The 18,436-nt window shown below is 37.2% G+C and overlaps 1 protein-coding gene across 22 annotated transcripts in view; it reads left to right on the top strand.

Moving 5' to 3' along the window:
* The window catches only part of EPB41L2 (erythrocyte membrane protein band 4.1 like 2), a 117,046-nt gene that overhangs the window by 84,552 nt on the left and 14,058 nt on the right, over positions 1 to 18,436 (top strand). For 8 of the 22 annotated variants that reach the window (XM_054061273.1, XM_054061282.1, XM_054061272.1 and 5 more), the window contains 7 exons: positions 454 to 606; positions 1,766 to 1,863; positions 5,735 to 5,907; positions 8,753 to 8,919; positions 13,270 to 13,332; positions 16,711 to 16,857; positions 18,073 to 18,177. In XM_054061273.1, the coding sequence (XP_053917248.1) occupies positions 454 to 606; positions 1,766 to 1,863; positions 5,735 to 5,907; positions 8,753 to 8,919; positions 13,270 to 13,332; positions 16,711 to 16,857; positions 18,073 to 18,177 (906 nt within the window). Of the gene's footprint in view, positions 1 to 453; positions 607 to 1,765; positions 1,864 to 5,734; positions 5,908 to 8,752; positions 8,920 to 10,466; positions 11,100 to 13,005; positions 13,039 to 13,269; positions 13,333 to 16,710; positions 16,858 to 18,072; positions 18,178 to 18,436 lie in introns of all 22 variants that reach the window. The other 14 variants (XM_054061284.1, XM_054061276.1, XM_054061283.1 and 11 more) reach the window with 6 other exon arrangements.

Genomic DNA, 18,436 nt, shown 5'->3' with positions numbered 1-18,436 from the left:
AGCCAACTATACATTACTTCCTGTATCTTTATCAGACTAGTAGGTGACCATAATCACCAGCTTGTTTAGCCCCTCATTGTCTGTTTTAAGTTGGAAAGGCCTTATTAAATTTTTCCTTCTTTTGTTTTGATATTTGCTGAATTTATTGGTAGCATGCTCATGATACCTCTCCTTGCCTGTAAGTTGTTGACTTAACCTTTATTGCCAGAATATTGAAGAATTTCCCAGTACTATGGCATACACAGACAGAGGCATGCCAGAGCTATTACTTGAAGCTTTTCCCATAAAAATTATATACTTGGATATTTCTGCTTTAAGAATCTCATTGTCAAGGTCTTTCAGGTTTGAATATGAAAGAAGTCCCAGTTGCATTGTTACCTAAAGGTATGCCAGAAGTACCTACTCGTTTGGAGTGTTATTAAAACTGATTTTTATGGAATTCTCATGTGATAGGATTCTGAAGGTGTGGATATCATGCTGGGTGTATGTGCTAATGGACTGCTCATTTACAAAGATAGACTCCGGATCAACCGCTTCGCTTGGCCAAAAATTCTGAAGATTTCCTACAAGCGAAGTAATTTCTACATCAAAGTTAGGCCAGCAGAAGTAAGTAGCATCTTTCTGCCTTGTGTCTTTTGTGAGATTATTTCTGTCCAGCAACAAGAAAACAGCCTGTCCTCACTGGTTTATATTGGATTTGAGCAGAACTTAAGTGTTTTATTTTCCTCTTCAGATTTTACTGATTGTATTAAACACTTGTTTTGATTATTAAGTGCAAACTGAGAAGAAAATCTATTTTCTTTTTTTAATACATGCCATCTTTTAATTTAGTTATTATTTTACAGGGAAAGCTAGTTACACTGACCATGTTCTTACTGTCTATACCAACTTAGAGTCCTGGGGGAGAGCCAGCTTCTCCTCCTATTTGGGTATAATTGTTCACTTAATGTTAAGCATCTTGCTTAAGTGTAGCTGAAGGCCTGAATTGTCTTGTGGGATGTTGTAACTGTTCCTGTTAATTGCTGTGGAAATAGTGCATTCAGCTTTATTTTCAGATGCCATTATAATCTTGTGTAAGTTTATGAAGTCGAGGGGGGGTTAGAGTAAACTTTGAACTCATTGTAACTGGCAATTTAACAAAAACTGAGAGGTCAAACACTGTAATGCTCTCTTAAATCATTATCTAAAATGCTTAAGGTAGCTTTTACTGTGTGAAAAAATAAAAGAGAAGTCCTAATACAAAAAAGTATTAGTAACATTGTAGTATTTTAAACTTTGTAACATGGATATATTGTTCTTTCACTCATGGGTGGTTAATAAATGTAGTTTTTGCTAAGAAACTTACATAGTAAAATGGCTCAGGTAAGCTTAACGCTGCAGTATGGATTTGAAACTTTTTTTAAATCCAAGGAAAGTGTACGGCTCAACCTGCAGTACAATTACTTCATGTAGTTTAAAAATAAATACATCTGGCAGCTATTCAGAAAATCAGCAAGGAACACTAAAGTATTATTGAGTTTTTCAAGAGTCATTAGTACAGATAGCAAGTGATAATGTGATTATTGCTCCTCATGACTAGCCTGCCAAGTACAATTTTATTAAAAGTTTGGAAATACTGATTTTTTTTTTTCCCCCTCTTAAATCTCATGAAGACTTATGACAGGAGAATTACAGCTTATTACAGTAATGGAATGATCTGAACTCTGCCTGCTAGTTAATAGCCAGCGTAAGAAAATGGGTTAATTTATTTGTGGATTCTTTCCAGCTGGAACAGTTTGAGAGCACTATTGGGTTCAAACTGCCAAACCATCGGGCTGCTAAAAGGTTATGGAAGGTTTGTGTGGAACACCATACTTTCTTCAGGTAAGTGATGATTCTCTGCTTCCCACACTTCTCTAGCTCTGCTTGTGTTTCTTTTAAAGGATACAAGGGAAGTAGAGAATATTTACCCTTTCTTTGCCCCTAATTTCTCAGTCCAGTAACACCTTGTAGAAGACAGCCTAACAATCATTGACTCCAAATTACTAATTCTGAACAGTACAATTAGCTGTTTTATTTAAACTTGAGTGCTGACAGGATGGAAGTAAACTGGTGATAGTATGTAAGACTTTCAGAGAGACTGACTCTTCAGAGTGATCATCTAGAAGGCCACTGTACTCCTCAGTAAGAAGCTCTTTGAGCTTGACAGTGATAATCATTCACCTCACTTTTCAGAACATTTTGCTGAGTGTAAGTGCTTACACCTGAATTTTTCCATATTTATAAATGGCTTAGTTCATAATAATTCTTCTAAAGAATAGGGAATCACTTTAAGAACAGGCTACTAACTTTCTCTGCATATTTTCCCTCAGCAACTGAAAAACAAAATTCTGAATTGGTCTTTGAAGCTACGGTCTGTTTGGAAATGAGCATTTTAACAGCAGGGCACAGTTTTCTTTCTACTTCCTCCGTTGAAAAGGAATTATAAAAATCAAATGAAGATTTTTTTTTCAGATAGCACAGACTCCATGAAGGAGTGCATGGGCCCTGTGCAGCCTAGGAGGCACAGATTTAGATTTAATGACTTGTGCATTGAAAAGGCACTAAATCTGAGTTTCTTGCTTGAAATGAGTAAGTAGGGTATGTAAAAGGCAAGATTTCTCTTTCAGCTGCTTGGTTTTTATTTTAAAAAAGCAATTGTATTTTAAGGTAGATGCAATCCTGTCCCTGAACACTAATGTAAGGTGAATATTCTTGCTGTACTGAACTTCACAGACCTGGTGATGTCTGTTACCACAAATAGCATGCAGTTCTGTCTGCAATTAAAAGTTTAATACTCTTCAGATAACTCATGTAGTGATTCGCTTTGCCAGGAACCTGTATTTCCTAATTTTACAGTAATAAAATGGACTTGAATAGGGAAAAACCAAATCTTATTGAGGTCAAAAAACCCTAAACTGAGAACTACCATTTGCAAATACAAGTGTTTTCAGGAGTGTTAAGACATAGATGATCTTACTACAGAAATTCTGACATAACAAAAGTAACTGGATTTTATTCAGATTGGAAGTGACTTTCCTAACCGGGAATGACATTATAATGAGAATTATGTAACAAATACTTGAACCATTCTGTAAAATCCATATACTTTACTGATGTCATCACACAGAAAATCCTCAGAATCTCTCATCCTGATTTAAAAACAGAAAAATAACTCCAGCTCTATTTTTTTGCCAAAGATAAAAAGCAGAAAGCAATTGCCACAGTCCAAGAGACTGTAGCTCTTTCAGAGTTTGTGTAAATCTTGCGTATGATACCACAGTAAATTGTATTTACTAGATACAGTTTTTTAGCTACCAGATTTCTTTGCATGCCCCATATGATATTGTAAGAATCCTTATTGTGTTTTGCAATGTTTCTGTTGTTCTCAAACAATTACATCAAGATCCATCCATCTTCTTAAAATTTATGGGAAGTTTAACCACCATGAAGTTATTTATAAAAATTTGAAATCAACTATATAGAAAATGACAACTGAGTTCAAAAGGCACCGGGTTCACTTGTATCGTGCAAATTTTAGAGTTCCTGTACCATTTTCAAATAGCAACAATCTGCTTTAAGAAATGCAGTCAAACTGCATTAATCTGTTGAGGCAAGATTAGTCGGCAACTCTAGATCTTAAACAATGGCTGCAGAAACCTGCTTGCAATTCTGCTTTATGATGTTTTATTTGAAATTTTTGTCATTGTTTCAGTGTCACCAGAATGTCATAAAATGATAAAAGCATATTCTTCAATTACTTTATGTAATTAATTTTGTAAAACAAAAATACCATTCTTATGCCCTTGATCGGGAAGTAATTAGTTCTCTTCCACATTAAAAGAATTAAAAGTTTATATCAGCAGGGTGGAAGACAAAAATGACAGTTAATGCTGTAGCCTTGCCAAGACTGGAAAATAAAGAACAGAAGGAACCTTGGAAAATCCCTCTTAACTTTCTTTCTCTAAATGCATAATGCACTTAGAAATAATGCACTCTTAGAAATAATGTGAAGAAATACATTGTCACAAAGGTTGCATAAGGCTGCTTTATAGAAGCAATGAAAGGGAAGTTCCAGATACTTGTGTTTTTATTACATAAGTGGCCTTAGCGCAGAATGGTGTATTAGTCTGTCTTGAATTCTATTTTCTCTGAAAGTGTGTTAAACATTGTCTGTCTTGAATTCTGTTTTCTCTGAAAGTGTGTTAAACATTAAGATTCAGATGCATTCATATGCATCTTGGGCATGCGGGATGGGACCCTCTGGCTAGTTCTCTGACAATGCCATAGACATCCTCTATTAGAGAAAATTGTAGCCTTCTACCTAGCTCAACGTTCTTTTTGCTAAGTATCTTAAAATTCTTCTGTTTGGGTGAAATATCTTTAGAATTACTGTCAGTTTTCTGAACCAGCCACCAGATACTGTCTTACTGTATGCTAGATCAGATTTCACTGATAAAGATTCTCCCTGTGTAAAAGGGGAGAATGAAGTTGGCATACTTCTAAGTCCTGCTTGCCTGTCTGTGCCATCCTAAGTACAAAAGGAACAGTAGATGCTGGTTCTGCTTGAAAGAAGCTGATATTTGGTGAGCTTATCCTTTGCAGATTCTCAAATCAAAAATCTCTGTCTGAAACAATCTGATGGTTTTAGACAGCAGGAGAATAGGTCACGGAGACTGCCATGGTGGGTGAGAATCTATTTGCTGTGCTATGTTGATCCAGGAAGCAACATCAAAGGCCTTTCTAGAGAAGTGGTGTCATGGTTTAGCAGAGAACAGGAAGAGTTCCTGCAGTGGTTATCTTACCAGCAAGAACGGCACTAGAACAAACAGTGTGGAAGCTGATGGTTCAGATTTCAAAAACCGAGTATGAGCAGTGAGGATTAGATGAAGAAGAGCTTGAAGTCCTCATACTAAAGGAAATTGAGGGACATTTTAGAGGACCTGTGTCTTCAAACTCATATGTGATGTCAATAACTGCTGGAACAAACCAGCAGAATCCCTCATAGCATATTCTGCCACATTATTTGAACTTTCTGACATTGGCTATTAACTTAGGTATTATACAAGGATACATACACAGCATAGAACCCAGTATTAATAATACTTGTAACTGGATCTTTTTTTCACTAAATTATTTTTTCTCCCTCTTTATATCCATGAAATATCTACTTGTATAAATCTATAAATGACTTTGTAAAGAAACCCAGAGACTCAATCTAGCTTGTTAAACTTCTTAGTGTTCATTAACAACTCTCCAGCCATCTCAATCTTTTTTTTCACTTGATACAGCCTTCCGTGCAGCTTTGAGATGCCATTCCCTAACTTTGAGGAATAGCAGCTGCTGTATCGCTACCTCAGAATACAGGAAAGACAGTGGAGGTGGGATGTATAGTTTCTATTACAAGTAATGTTCTAAGGAGAGAGATCCGAGAGGTATTCTACCTGGACCTATTTCTGTCTAGAAAAAAGTACAATTTAACCAAGATAGCACAAAAAGACAAGAATCTCAGATGCTTAGTCATTCTGTAGAAAATGTGGTAGTTATTGGCATCACCTCAATTCAACTGCAAATAATAATATGTATTGTAAAAGTTCTTTGCAAGATTATGGTGGAATCCTTTGTTGCAGTGCACAGATCATGTATGGTGATGTGAGTAACTTTAAAATAAATAAAATAACCTTTTTACCTGACTTTTCTCTTGCTTACCTTTTAGACTTGTAACACCAGAACAGCCTCCAAAAGCGAAGTTTCTAACCTTGGGTTCCAAGTTCCGCTACAGTGGACGTACACAAGCACAGACACGACAGGCTAGCAACCTCATAGACAGACCAGCTCCACGCTTTGAACGCACTTCAAGCAAACGTGTTTCCAGAAGCCTTGATGGAGGTATGATATTTGACTTATTTCTTCAGTGTAACGATTACATTGTGTTGTGGCTTTGATCTGAACAACATTCAAAAGTGTTGATATTATGGATGGCCAGGATGTCAACTGAAAAATTTTTGAATTTTGGTTTCTGATGGGTGATACGAGGCATAGCCACTTTGGTTAGTTGTCAGTTTTAGGTGACCTAAACAGTAGTCTAAGTCACTGCCTAAATTATATGGCACTGCTGTGAATTTATGGAGGATTCTATACTGGACATGTAGCATCTGTGTTCACTACTGATATCTATTTTACTGGATGGCCATACACAATATGCTGTTGTATAGAATTGTTTGGTTGGCAGCATCTTTGAGCTATGAGTGTCTCTCTTTACACCAAACAAAAAAAGGCGGAATTTCTTCTAATTTTGTATAATTTTGTTCAGTATATTGCTATCCTAGTATATTTATTAGACATTTCTGTGTTTAGTTAATCTCTGTGCTGAAGTTGTTTGAATAGCTATATTTTTTTTTGGTCATTGCTGGTGTTGGTTCTCTGAGCAGAAAAACCTTATGGCTTCCTTTATTAGAAATAGGCATGCTTTCCAAAGGCAGATGTCAGCAGTATGTGTGGGATATGTAGAAGCACATGTTATACTAAGTCCGGTTTAGGTCCTGTGTCTTTTTAACTCTTCCCAGGTGTGATTGTTATACTAAGTCCGGTTTAGGTCCTGTGTCTTTTTAACTCTTCCCAGGTGTGATTGTATCATCAAGCCTTTCTGAAACCATCCTGGCAGTGTTTAAGGCAGCTTGCTGGTGTTGCTACCTGCAGGCTAGTTTTAAATAGTTTTAGTAATAGTTTTAGTAATAGTTTTAAATAGTGTTCATTCCAGGTCAAATATAGTTTTTTCTTCAGGCAGTAGTCCAGGTGTAGGCTCATAATGTGAGCGTACATGAGAAATCCTGTAGTGCTTGCACTCTGCCTCTCCTTTGTGAGCAGTATGTCCAGTGCCACTGTTCCTCCTGGACACCTGGAGTTGTGTACCCATACTTGTAAGGGTTATTCTTGTTCCACTCCCACCTCACCCTCACTAGAGGAACTGCAGCATGCTGGAGGAATAGGCTGAATGGAACCTTATAAAATTTAACAAAAATAAGCGTGAAGCTCTTCATCTGGGGAGGAGTAACACCATATACCAGTACATGCTAGGAGGACCAGCTGCACTGAAAGCAGCTTTGCAGAAAAGGATCTGGGGACTCCTGCTGGACAAATTAAACATAAGTCAACAGTGTACCCTTATAGCAGCTCTAGAAAGCCAACTCTGTCCTGGGCTGTATTAGCAAGACCATAGCCAAAACGTTAGAAATTTAATATTCCTCTCTATTCAGTACTTTGTGAAGACCATGTCTGGAGTACTGTGTCTGTCTTTCAGTTCCCCGGTATTAGATGTGCATTGATATCTTGCAGTGAGCCCAGTAAGGGCCACTAAGCTGGTCAGAGGGCTGGGGGTTCATGATATGTGAGGAGAGGCTGCGGGAACTGTGATCCTTCAGGTTTAAGAGGAGAAGGCTGTAGCAAAAGATATTACTGTCTATAGGTACCTCCAGGGAAGACTTCTTTTCTCTGAGGTGCCCAATGATAAGACAATGAGAATGAAGTTGAGACAGCACATTTCAGTTAGAAATAATTTTGTTTGTTGAAAAAGACCTTGGATGTGCTCAAAACTCCACTGAACAGGTCCCTGAGCAAACTGGTTTAATTGTCCCTGTTCTGAGCAAGGGTGGTAGAGTCGCTCACCTGCAGGTGTTCATCCCAACCTTCCAGTTACTCTGTGATTTGTCAGGAGTTACTTGTAGAACTTGAGGTATGTATACTTAAGAAGTGCTCTGTTTACCAACCAAGGAACAAATTGGAAGCCTAAGTTGCAGAATTTGCTATTTAGAGTGATCCTAAAAGCCTAGTGTCTCATATCTCACACTTGCCCTTAGCTGACCTTGCCTTATCAGCAGCATGAAGAAGGCTCTGATCTGGAACCAAGACTGTTTTAAAAAGAGAATCTCTCTCCACAGTACTCCAACAAATGTCTCTTCCTCTCAACTTTCTGCACCTTGGCTTCATAAATTTACTAAAGATGCTTAATCTGATGAATTCTTCTGTATTTTGTTACTACCATTTTGACTGACTCAATCATCTTGATCTTAAAAAAAAATAAAATAGTAAAAGCCATCCTGCTCATTAATCCTTTTAGGCTGAATCAAATAATAAAAAAACCCCTAATTTAAGGCCTTTCACTCTCTTGTGCTTTGACTATATTTAAGTATACATATACAGTATTTCCGGTTTTTTTGCAAGCAAATAGAGGGGAAGGATCTTGTTTGCACTGAGCTCTTGCTGCTGCAGTTTTGCTAAGGTTCTTGAATAGAAATGCTGTGACAGTTAGATGTGTAGCTTCTTCTGTAGGATTGTAGAATAGTCCTCTCAAAATAGTGAATATCAACAGAAAAAGGTTGCCTATTTCTCTCTTTCATTATAGTAATTTACACAGTCACAAGAGAACAGTACTTTCTATTTGTTTTCCAAGACTAATTGGGAAGTTGGGAATTAAATATTTTCCTGATGTTGTGAGGTTTTCTCCTTTGCATAGTAAGTGTACATTTCGACAAGGGCACATTGCTGTTCATATCAGTGCAATGAGAGCCAGGGACATTTTAGAAAGGCGAGACACTGAAAAATATGGTATCATTCAGTTACTAGCCTGTATTCCTTATTGTTGGCGTCACCATAAAATCATTTTGTTACGAAGTCTTAAAAAACCCAAACGTTTCAACTTATCTTAATTAATCAGAATTATTTTGTTCTGCAATAGCTCCTATGGGTATCTCAGACCAAAGTCTGCTGAGAGGCTTCTCTGATTCTGGGGGGCAGGCTGCTGGAGATATCATTAACACTGATGCCAAGTTAAAAGAAGGTGGCAGAGAAGAAGATGTAAGCCCAGTAATAACTCCGCAATTAGAATTGACTCAGGATGGGAAGGTATGGCTGACTTTTACACCAAAATTATTTGTTTGTGATGTGTGTCTGTGTTCTTACTTAGTGCCTATCACTTCTGAGCATCATACAGAACACCATATTAAAATATTAAAGGACAACTGTCAAGTGTTTTCTATAGGTTTAAATTAATGTAAGTGTTTGTAAGCAAAAGAGAACACAGACTTCCAAATGGCATTGACCTATGGTTTCTTTTATTGTGACAGTTTTAATTTAGTTCTCAGTAAGCTTGCATGAGTTTCTGAAAAAGTGTTTCAAGAGGTAAATAATGTTTTGTTTATTTCCTTAATTTCTATAGGCTTTGGAAAAAAAAAAAAAGTTAGGGTATCCACAGATCTGTACATTCTACAAATTTGGGTGTATTATAACTGTCTTCAATTGCCATAGATAACAGTATTGTTTCACTAGCCATTGCAGAATTATTTCATCCTTTAAAAACTTAGATGTTGGCTGATGTGTAGATTTCTATAAAAAGTTGAGTACTTGGTCTTTTCCTGTCACAAATAACCATTTACTTGTCTTGCTTGTTTGAGCTGCTTGGAGGAATAGGTCAAAAAACTTAGCTTACGTTGTATGATTTGATGTAAGAATTTCCTTCCAGAGAGTCTTCTACAATCTTCTGCTCCTCTCTATTGGAGGTCCTTTCTTTTTCTGGCAGTTCTCCAGAACATTCATATTAAAAGAGTAATTTTGGATTTAAACATTTTTGCGATGGTAGCTACACATTTGATTCCTAGGAGGTCTGCTGAGTTTCTCTGTGCAGTTCATGTGTTCCCACTGCATCCAAGGGTGTGGAGGGAACAAATGCCAACAGTTGCATTTTCTTGTTTGGCTGACAAGTTGAAATAATTATGAACTAGCCTAGGAAAAGGCACACGCAGTTTCTTTATGGGAGAAAATAAATTACTATGGTTTGACTTTGGGCATAGTAAAATGGTGATGTTACCTTGTTTCAAAGTGGCAATATCTTTCAATATATTAAGAAAGAAAAAAAAAAAAAAGACAGCATTTTAGGAAGTTATTCCAGGAAGCTGTTCAGTATAGTTTTGTTACACATGCCAATTATGTGAACAGCTTTCTTTCCCCCCGGGGCAGATTGTTCTTTTTCTTTCTGGCTCACTTTAAGTCTTAGAGGAAATGGTTATAATCCCAAGAGTTGAAGTGCCAGCTTGTCTTTCGTGTACTGCACTGTCCCCTGACCTTTCTGCCAAAGCTTTGAATATCTCTCTGCTTTCATCTGTTGTAAGCAACTATTACAGTTCAAAAGAGCACAGTTCTTTACTGCCTGAGAACAAAACATTCGTAATGGGTTCCTTACATAGTCTGCAGAATTAAACAAGTGTGGTGCTTGTAAAATACAAGGAGATTTCTGTTTTTATTTGGCTTTTCTGTTGTGTTAGTAGAGCTATCCCTGCTCCTAAAGAAACATTTTCACTAACTAATAATTTCTTTTTTCCTCTCTTGTGCCTTCAAACTTGCATTTTGTTGTGCTTTCATTTGCCACTGTGCACATAATTTTTTTTTTTCTTCAGTTCATTCACATACACCTGTCATCACTACCCATCCATTCTTCGTCATCCCATCTCACAAACCTGTTGCCTGTTCCCGAGGTGGACATGCTTTCAGATATTTCAGAGGAAGATCCTTTAGGGGAACACCTCCTTACTGTCCCAGACATCTCAGAGTGCAATTCCACAAATGATACACCAGATCATAATGAAAATGAAGTATCTACACCGAATAATATCTTTGAATCGATGAGACCCCTAGTTAGTCAAGGCTTCCCTGCTGTGGAGGGAAAAATCCATACAAATGATTATGAAAGCACCAAGTTTTGTGTCTCATTCAGCTTCATCAGATGCTTTTCTTTCAGTTTCCATTCACTGCTTGATGAGGATGGTTATATCACTTTTCCTAGCCTTCCTGATGTTTGTGTCTCTCTTCTCCCACCTGGCCTTCAGCACTATATTCCTATTACCTCTCCTTCCTTCATCCCTTCTTTTCTCCTTATCTTTGTGCTGCTTCTGTCTGCTTTCCAGTCTATCCTTTATTCGCTCACATTTTCCTTTCCTCTCGCTCTGTCCCTCTGCTACCTGGAGCCTAAGGTGACTTCCTTTAACACCTCCAATGACAATGACCTAAATGACAAAGCAGAGGAAGAGGAGGTGTAATTTTGTTGCCTAAATGTTGACACTTGCACTTAGCTTTTCATGCTTGTTCTCCCAGAGGCTTGGTCATTATTTGCACACTTCCTAGTATAGGAATATGTCTATCCACATGCCTGTATGTATATATACACAAACACATGCATGTTTGTATCTTTCTAACTTCCCTCATCTGGGAGAAATTGCACTGCAGGATATTTAGTCAATAGATAGCTGGTGGGTTTTCTGCCTGAATTCCTAAAGCATGCCTAACTTCATTAGATTTCACAGATACTGAGCTTCAGGTGGAGTTCTTTTGTAGCTCAAAGTATTTGTGAGCACATAAATCTGAATACTTTAAGTGTTGTGTAATAATAGTTATTTTGTGGCTTGATACTATTTGCAAGTTATGCTACTTGCACTATCAGTTTGTTAAAATGCACGTCTCCTGCATGTGTTGACTGGAATGCACGCCACTGAAATTGTGTTTACATCTGAAAAGTGCAATTCCTAAAAGCTGAATTCAGAAAATTCTGTATGCTTTAAAATTGGCTTTTCTGTTATTCCAGACGTCAGATGTTTCAGCTCTACAAAGGTGTGTGCGAAGTTCAGTCTCTCCAAGGCATTTTTCAAGTGCTTTCATAAATCTCTAGCAGGAGTTCAGGTGGAGACTGATTTCATTCATTAGCTGGAATTGCAGGGTTTGTCAGACTTGAATCACTGGAGTCTGAACATTGTTTGACATAAGCAGTTAAAGTTGCTGTAGAGAAGGCTGTCACGCTAATACTTTGCTCTGATCATTTGGACTGGTTGACAAAATACCTCCTTTCCTTATGGCTGCTGTGCATGTTACAGCAATGCTACTAAAAAAAGTTAGTTTATTTTAATCTTCAAAGGAAATATGAAACCAAATATTACAGAATCAAAAGAGGGGGGGCTCTTCATTGTTACATTTAAAACTTATTAAGCTGATCAAATCAATACCTTGTACATACTAAAAAACGTGCCAAACATTACACCAATCTAAGTTTAAAATAATGAAAAACAACTTTTTTCTGTTTTCTGTAATCTAATTCAATCCATCATTTCTAACAAAGTTGGAGGAAATAGAACCCCCCGATAAGTAAGGAATAAAAATGTGGTATGTACCACGTTATGTGGACATCAGTACAGAATCCAAAATGCAGCAGCATGTGCAATAAGTAAACCCCTCTCCAAATATACATACTTGCACAGTGTTGACTTCTAAAAGCATCTTTTCCTATGATTAGCATTTGATATTTTTACCTGTGGAAAGACTCTGGGAAGTGGTTTGCTTTTTGAAAATGCTATTCCGTAGGCTGGTCAGAATACTTGTAAGATATGAAGGTGAACCATCTTTACCAACAGAGTGCATTGCACTTTGAGGACAAAAAAATGCACCTAAACAAGGGGATGGAGTGCAAAAACGCATCCCAAGACATCAACATTCTTCAAATAACGAAGGCAGTTTGTAAATTCAGTGTTTAGGTGTTCGACCTGATTCCTAGACTCTCTTACCAAAAGAACTCATGTGTTAAATTTCATTTTACCATCCATTTGTTGCAGAGTTTAAGGCACTTGCCACAGAAATTATGCATATCGTTATTTTTTCTTTACTCATTCTTAAATTTCCAACTGAGAAAACATGAAAAGTACAGCAAGAAAGGGACATAGTGTGAGAATTCCATTTTCATGCCACTTACACAAAATACTATTTCAGCCATTCTACAACAACGTAGGTGAAGGAAGACCAAAGTCGCTTAATTTCAACAACTGAGGCCGAAAGAGTAAAGGTCTGTAAATATAGCACGCTTTGCAGCATTTACAAAGAGGTGAAGCCTCTGTGTTATTCTGTAAGCATATTTAACAGTTTGTTTTCTTGATAATTTGCCACATGCTCACGCAGGTGGAATCTGGAGAAGAGGAAGCCCATCAGAAGGTGCATGTTTGTTTTTTTTACAGTTAAATCTGGCTGTACCTGCCTGCCTTGTTAGCACCCTAAACTTTCTGTTGATGTAATCTGAATAGTGCCTACACATTACCATTTTATTTCCTTTATTTAACTCTCTGATTCTAAGGGTTTTTTTTTTTAGTTTACTTGCTGGTACATTTTATGTCCATTTTGAATTTTTTCTTTTTTTTTTTTTTTTTTTGTGGTTTAATTTCACAGAGCAATTCCTTGAGAGTAGATGGGGAAAATATTTATGTCAGACATAGCAATTTAATGTTGGAGGTTTGTATATAACATGAGAAATACTTTCCCTTCTCACGGGCTGCCAGGCTGCATGGGTTGTGAAGTCACTTGCAAGCTGTTACAAACACAGTGCATGAAGTGCATGGGGAAAAGCAGCTTGGAAATGTTGCATGTTAGCATTCTAGTTTCAGAGTTTAAATCTAAACAAACAAAATCAGTAAAATCCAAACAAAAAAACCCCTCTCAGCTTGAATGCTGAATGTATTTTTTGTATATTTTTCCTAGATGTTTTCAAGGTGGCAACTGGGAATAATAGCCCTATTTAGATAAAGCAAATGCATGGGTCCAAGTCATAATCCTGAATGGATATTTATACTTTGCTCTTCAATGTGTCTGTCTTCTGTTGAGAAAGGTTTCTAGTTTTCACCAGTTTAATCAACCTTTATCAAATATGTTATCCGAATAAATGGAGTTAGTAAGGCACAAGCAGTGGTAGATGTATGGAAAAAACATCCTGGTTCTGATGCTCATTGATTTTTTTAAGCTTTGAGAAATGTATATGTGGATCAGATTTTTAAAGGAGATGTCCAAATCTGCTTTCTGAAATCTGCCTTATTTTATCACTTTTCAAATGGAAGTAATTCTTGCTTCCTAAATGTTGGTTTTAATTGGAGATAAGCAACAACGAAGAGTTTTGAACAGTATGTTGATGTGCAGTACTTTGTCACTGAAGTAGACATTTTTATTATAAGAATTTCCTTATAGTCTGTTAATCTGTATTATTTCATCAAGCACTGTCTGTATTGTAATCAGTGTCATTTAACTTGTGGTTAATAAGATAAGCTATCAACTAAAGAAATTTTAGAGAATCCTACTACTGTCTTTAATTTATTTAATTCATCCAGATGGGGCTATAAATGATTCCCTTTGTCACAAAAACTGTCTTTTGAAAAATCATCAGTGCTTTTCAGGAATAAGATGTATGGATCGCAGTAACCCAACTAATATGTTTATTGGCTTTTCACAGCTTTTGATCACTGTTGTAACTTTGCTTGTGTGTAACTTACTAAAGCACTGAAAGTGCGCATTGCATAACTGTGCTTTGATCAAGTCCAAGAAATGTGCCTTGTGTCAAGCCAAGACAGGTTTTAAAATTGATATGATTGTTAAACTTCAGTTGTGTATGGAATGCCTTTGGCATAAGGTTTTAGAAAATACATACTTTAGGGGGACATATTTAATGTCTTATTAGTCCTATATTAAAAAAGAAACATTGATCTTGTGACAGTATGAACCCAATAAGTTGCTGGAAGGGGAGAGGTTTTTAGTGTTCAAAATCCATGTGTGAATATTTGCAGAGTTAGAAAATAGGTGTGCAACACCATGAACATGCAGTGAAAAGAAATTAGAAACTAACGACTATGGGTTTGGATTCTTTTGTGACCATATATAGGGCATCATTGCACTGTGAGCACTGAGTATAAAAATCCTAACCAAAATATTAAGGTAAACTTCAAAATATTCTTTATGAAGAATATAGATTCTTTGTACAAACTTTAAATGCTTTACGTAAACTGTTGTATCTGATTACATTATTTAGATAAAACTCCATTAATAATTATGTCTAAATTGATATTGTTCCATTTTTACCTTCAGTCTTTTAATTCTGTACTAAAAATGGATCTGAGGCTTAAACTTGGATTTCACCACAGAATACTGAGTAGTCTTATGTCAGAGTACATAACCAACACAAGCTTTTCTCAAGACCAGACATGCCTGAAGGAGGACAGGCTATGGAGGCAGAGTGAAATCTTTTCCCACTGGAGCCCAGCATTCTATTTAAATCACAGAATGATTGGGGTTGAAAGAGACCTCTGGAGATCTAGTCCAACTCCCGTGGCTAAAGCAGGTTCGCCAAGTGCAGGTTGCACAGGGATGTGTCCAGGGAGGTTTTGAGTATCTCCAGAGAAGGAGACTCCATAGCCTCCAGGCAGCCTGTTCCAGTGCTCAGCCCCTCTTCGCATAAAGTTTTTCCTCATGTTAAAGTAGAACTTTCTGTGTTCCAGTTTGTGCCCGTTGCCCCTTGTCCTGTTGCTAGGATCCACTGAGAAGAGTCTGGCCACCCATCCCTTAGATATTTTATAGCATTGGTGAGGTTCCCTTTATCTGTGCCTTTTCAAGCTAAACAGACCAAGCCGACTCGGCCTCTCCTCCTAGTGGAGATGCTCCAGTCTCTGATTGTCTTTGTGGCCCTCTGCTGGACTCTCTTCAGTAGTTCCTTGTCTTTCTACAGCTGGGGAGCCTGGAACTGAAAGCACTTCTCCAGATGGAGCCTCAGTAGAGCAGAGTAGTCACACTCTTAATGTACGCCAGGTATCATTGACCTTATTGGTCATAAGGGCACATTGTTGGCTCATGATTAGCTTGTCACGCACCAGGACTCCCAATTACCAGAGCTGCTTTCCAGCTGATAATGAATTTCCAAGAGAGGTAAGCAGGTTGATTTTTACCTGCTTACCAGAACAGTTATGTTTCTGCGTAGCTCCTGCTCTGTCTGCTCCTGTACCTGGTGTAAAGTAAGAGATTAGCTTGTTGGTATTTTGTCCAATGTGCTACAGCTTATTCTCAATGGGTCATCGTAAAATCTAGTTCAGTATTCACACTGTGGTATCCCCTTTGGCACTTGCCTATGTAGGTGCAATGTGGAGAGAACATCTTTGGTATCAGTGTGCACAAAAACTATCCCTACTTGCAGGCTGTGTCTGCTCTCAAGTTCTTAAATGTGGAATTGAAAATTTTGGCCTTTAAGTCTTGAAATGTGATTCTTAGGTATGTTTAAGCCTATGTGACAGGCACAAGGAGTAGTCCATCTGAAGTTAAGCTGGTGTTAGTTGCTTGCATATTTGGCCCTGGCTTATTGTTTCACAGAAGTATTTTCCATGGAGCTTCTAATATCAAGATACATGCATTTTTATAATGCTTCTTTCTTAAAGCTGCCTTTGGTAATGTTAGTTGTTCAATATCATAAACCACTTGCTTCTGTGCTTACAAATTTTAGATGAAAGCTATCAAGTTCTGGAAATTATTATTATTATTTTATAGGCATAGTAGTTTCATGTTTTGGATGGAAATAGCAGTCTGTTAAGTAACTATGCACAGTATTGTTTTTCCTTTGCCTTAAAATTTGGAAGAAACTCTGTATTAGTGGCTCTTTGTTACAAAAAAAACAAAAGAAAAACCTCTTTGTTCCCTTACAGCCTTAAACTATTTTATTTTAAGGCACTCCAAAGAAGAATAGCTTTTCAGATACAAGGCACTTTCCTTGGTTTGGTTTCTCTTTTCTTTTTTTTTTTCCATGTCAAGTTTGCTTTTTTTGTTGTATTTTGTCGTACTTTGTTTTACGTTGCACATTGCTAGGACCTGGATAAGACCCAGGACGACTTACTGAAACACCAGGCTAGCATTAGTGAACTCAAGCGCAATTTCATGGAATCCACACCTGAACCCCGCCCAAATGAGTGGGAAAAGCGGCGTATCACACCTTTGTCACTACAGACACAAGGGGTATGTCACTGCAGACTCTTGGCAGCATGCGTTTCCATACAACCCTGTAAATGCAGTTTGTACTTTCTTTGGCTAATGTTATATTTGTTTATACTAAGTATACATTAACTTTACCACTTACCATTGTACTTGACTTGAAATAGTGTGTGGAATCTTCTTTTTCTACAAGAGCAACTGAATTAGAATCACTAGGAAAAAAATGGAGATGATGGCAGCATTTTGCTCTGTGTTAAGGACAGCTTAAATTTCACACTGATATACCCAGATCAATGGAGATAATTTTTCAGCGACAGTATAACTTTTCCCTCCTGTTCCCTCTAACTCTTCATCGACAGTTTGTGCATAAAACACGCACAGTTTCAGAAGCACCTTACACAACCAGTTAATTTACATTGTTGACTTCTTCATGACATATTTAATATAGTTGTTAAAATTTACTCACCCTAATATCTGAAGATCTGTAAAATGAATTCATCTACTTTTTCCTCTATACCTCTTTCCTGATTTGAACTTAAAGCAGCAGTTTGGAAAACGATTTTCTACAAATATCATCCTGAATGCTTGTGGCAAAAAAAAACCCTGCCCAGATAAAATTCTCTTGCTGTTGTGAAATTTTTAGGTTTATGAGGAGTTATTTGCTGCTTCTTTCATAGAGTAGAAGAGCAAATCAGTCTTTAAAAGAAATCAATTGATCTTGTGTAGCTATCCTTTTCTTCTGCCATGAATACCCTTCCCTCCTAAACACATTGTTGTCCTACCCCATTAAATTCTTAAGTATTCTCTTCATTCCGAGAAAGGTGAACTTTCCATTAAGCTTGTTTGATACTACCAAATGATTTTCATTAGTAAGGTATTATTTTAATAAGATGCTTAAGCAATCCAAGCTGTCAGTATGTGCATAAGATAATACAGTCACTGTGTGGATCACTAATGTCCACAACACATTGGTTCATTTAATAGCTATCGATATCTTTTTGGTTAAAATGGACAGTTACATGAAAGTGTAGCATAAGTTTTGTGATGTGACTATGTATTGTGTTGATTACTTTGTATTGAAGTGGAGGCCCTTCTGACTTTTTATCTCCAGGGTTGGTTTTTTCCTCACCTGGTATGTTCTGTCACTTTCAGACGGTGTGGTTTTATGTTTATATGTAGTGTCTGTCTGTCTCATTGCCTGTTGATTTACACTGGTTTTATAAAATGAAAACCAAATAGAAAAAAGGAGACCACGTTTTCCAAGTGAAAATCCTGCCTGGGAAGGAGAAGCAATGGACTGCAATGCCATGGATTGCTGGAACAAAACCAGAGGAAACAAATAAGGTGGCTGCCCTGAAACCTACTGCCTTTTTGCTGTATCTGCTATGGACTAGCTTGGGCACTTCTTTCTTTTTTCCTCTTCTTCTTTTTTTTTTTTTTTTCCCTGATGGAGATAATTTCTTTTAAGCCAGTATTGAAAGGAGATGGTTGAGTTGTAAACCAGGATCTGTGTGCATGTATGCGTGTATATATATATAAATATGGATGTCAGCAACCTTCTGGTTAAACACCGAACTAGGTGTAAGGTTCTGAATGGCTACTA

Source organism: Cuculus canorus, chromosome 3 (genome assembly GCF_017976375.1).
Source record: "Cuculus canorus isolate bCucCan1 chromosome 3, bCucCan1.pri, whole genome shotgun sequence".
NCBI classification, from domain to species: Eukaryota; Metazoa; Chordata; class Aves; order Cuculiformes; family Cuculidae; genus Cuculus; species Cuculus canorus.
The sequence above is the reverse complement of the archived record's forward strand: the minus strand, read 5'-3'. Positions and strand labels throughout refer to the sequence as shown.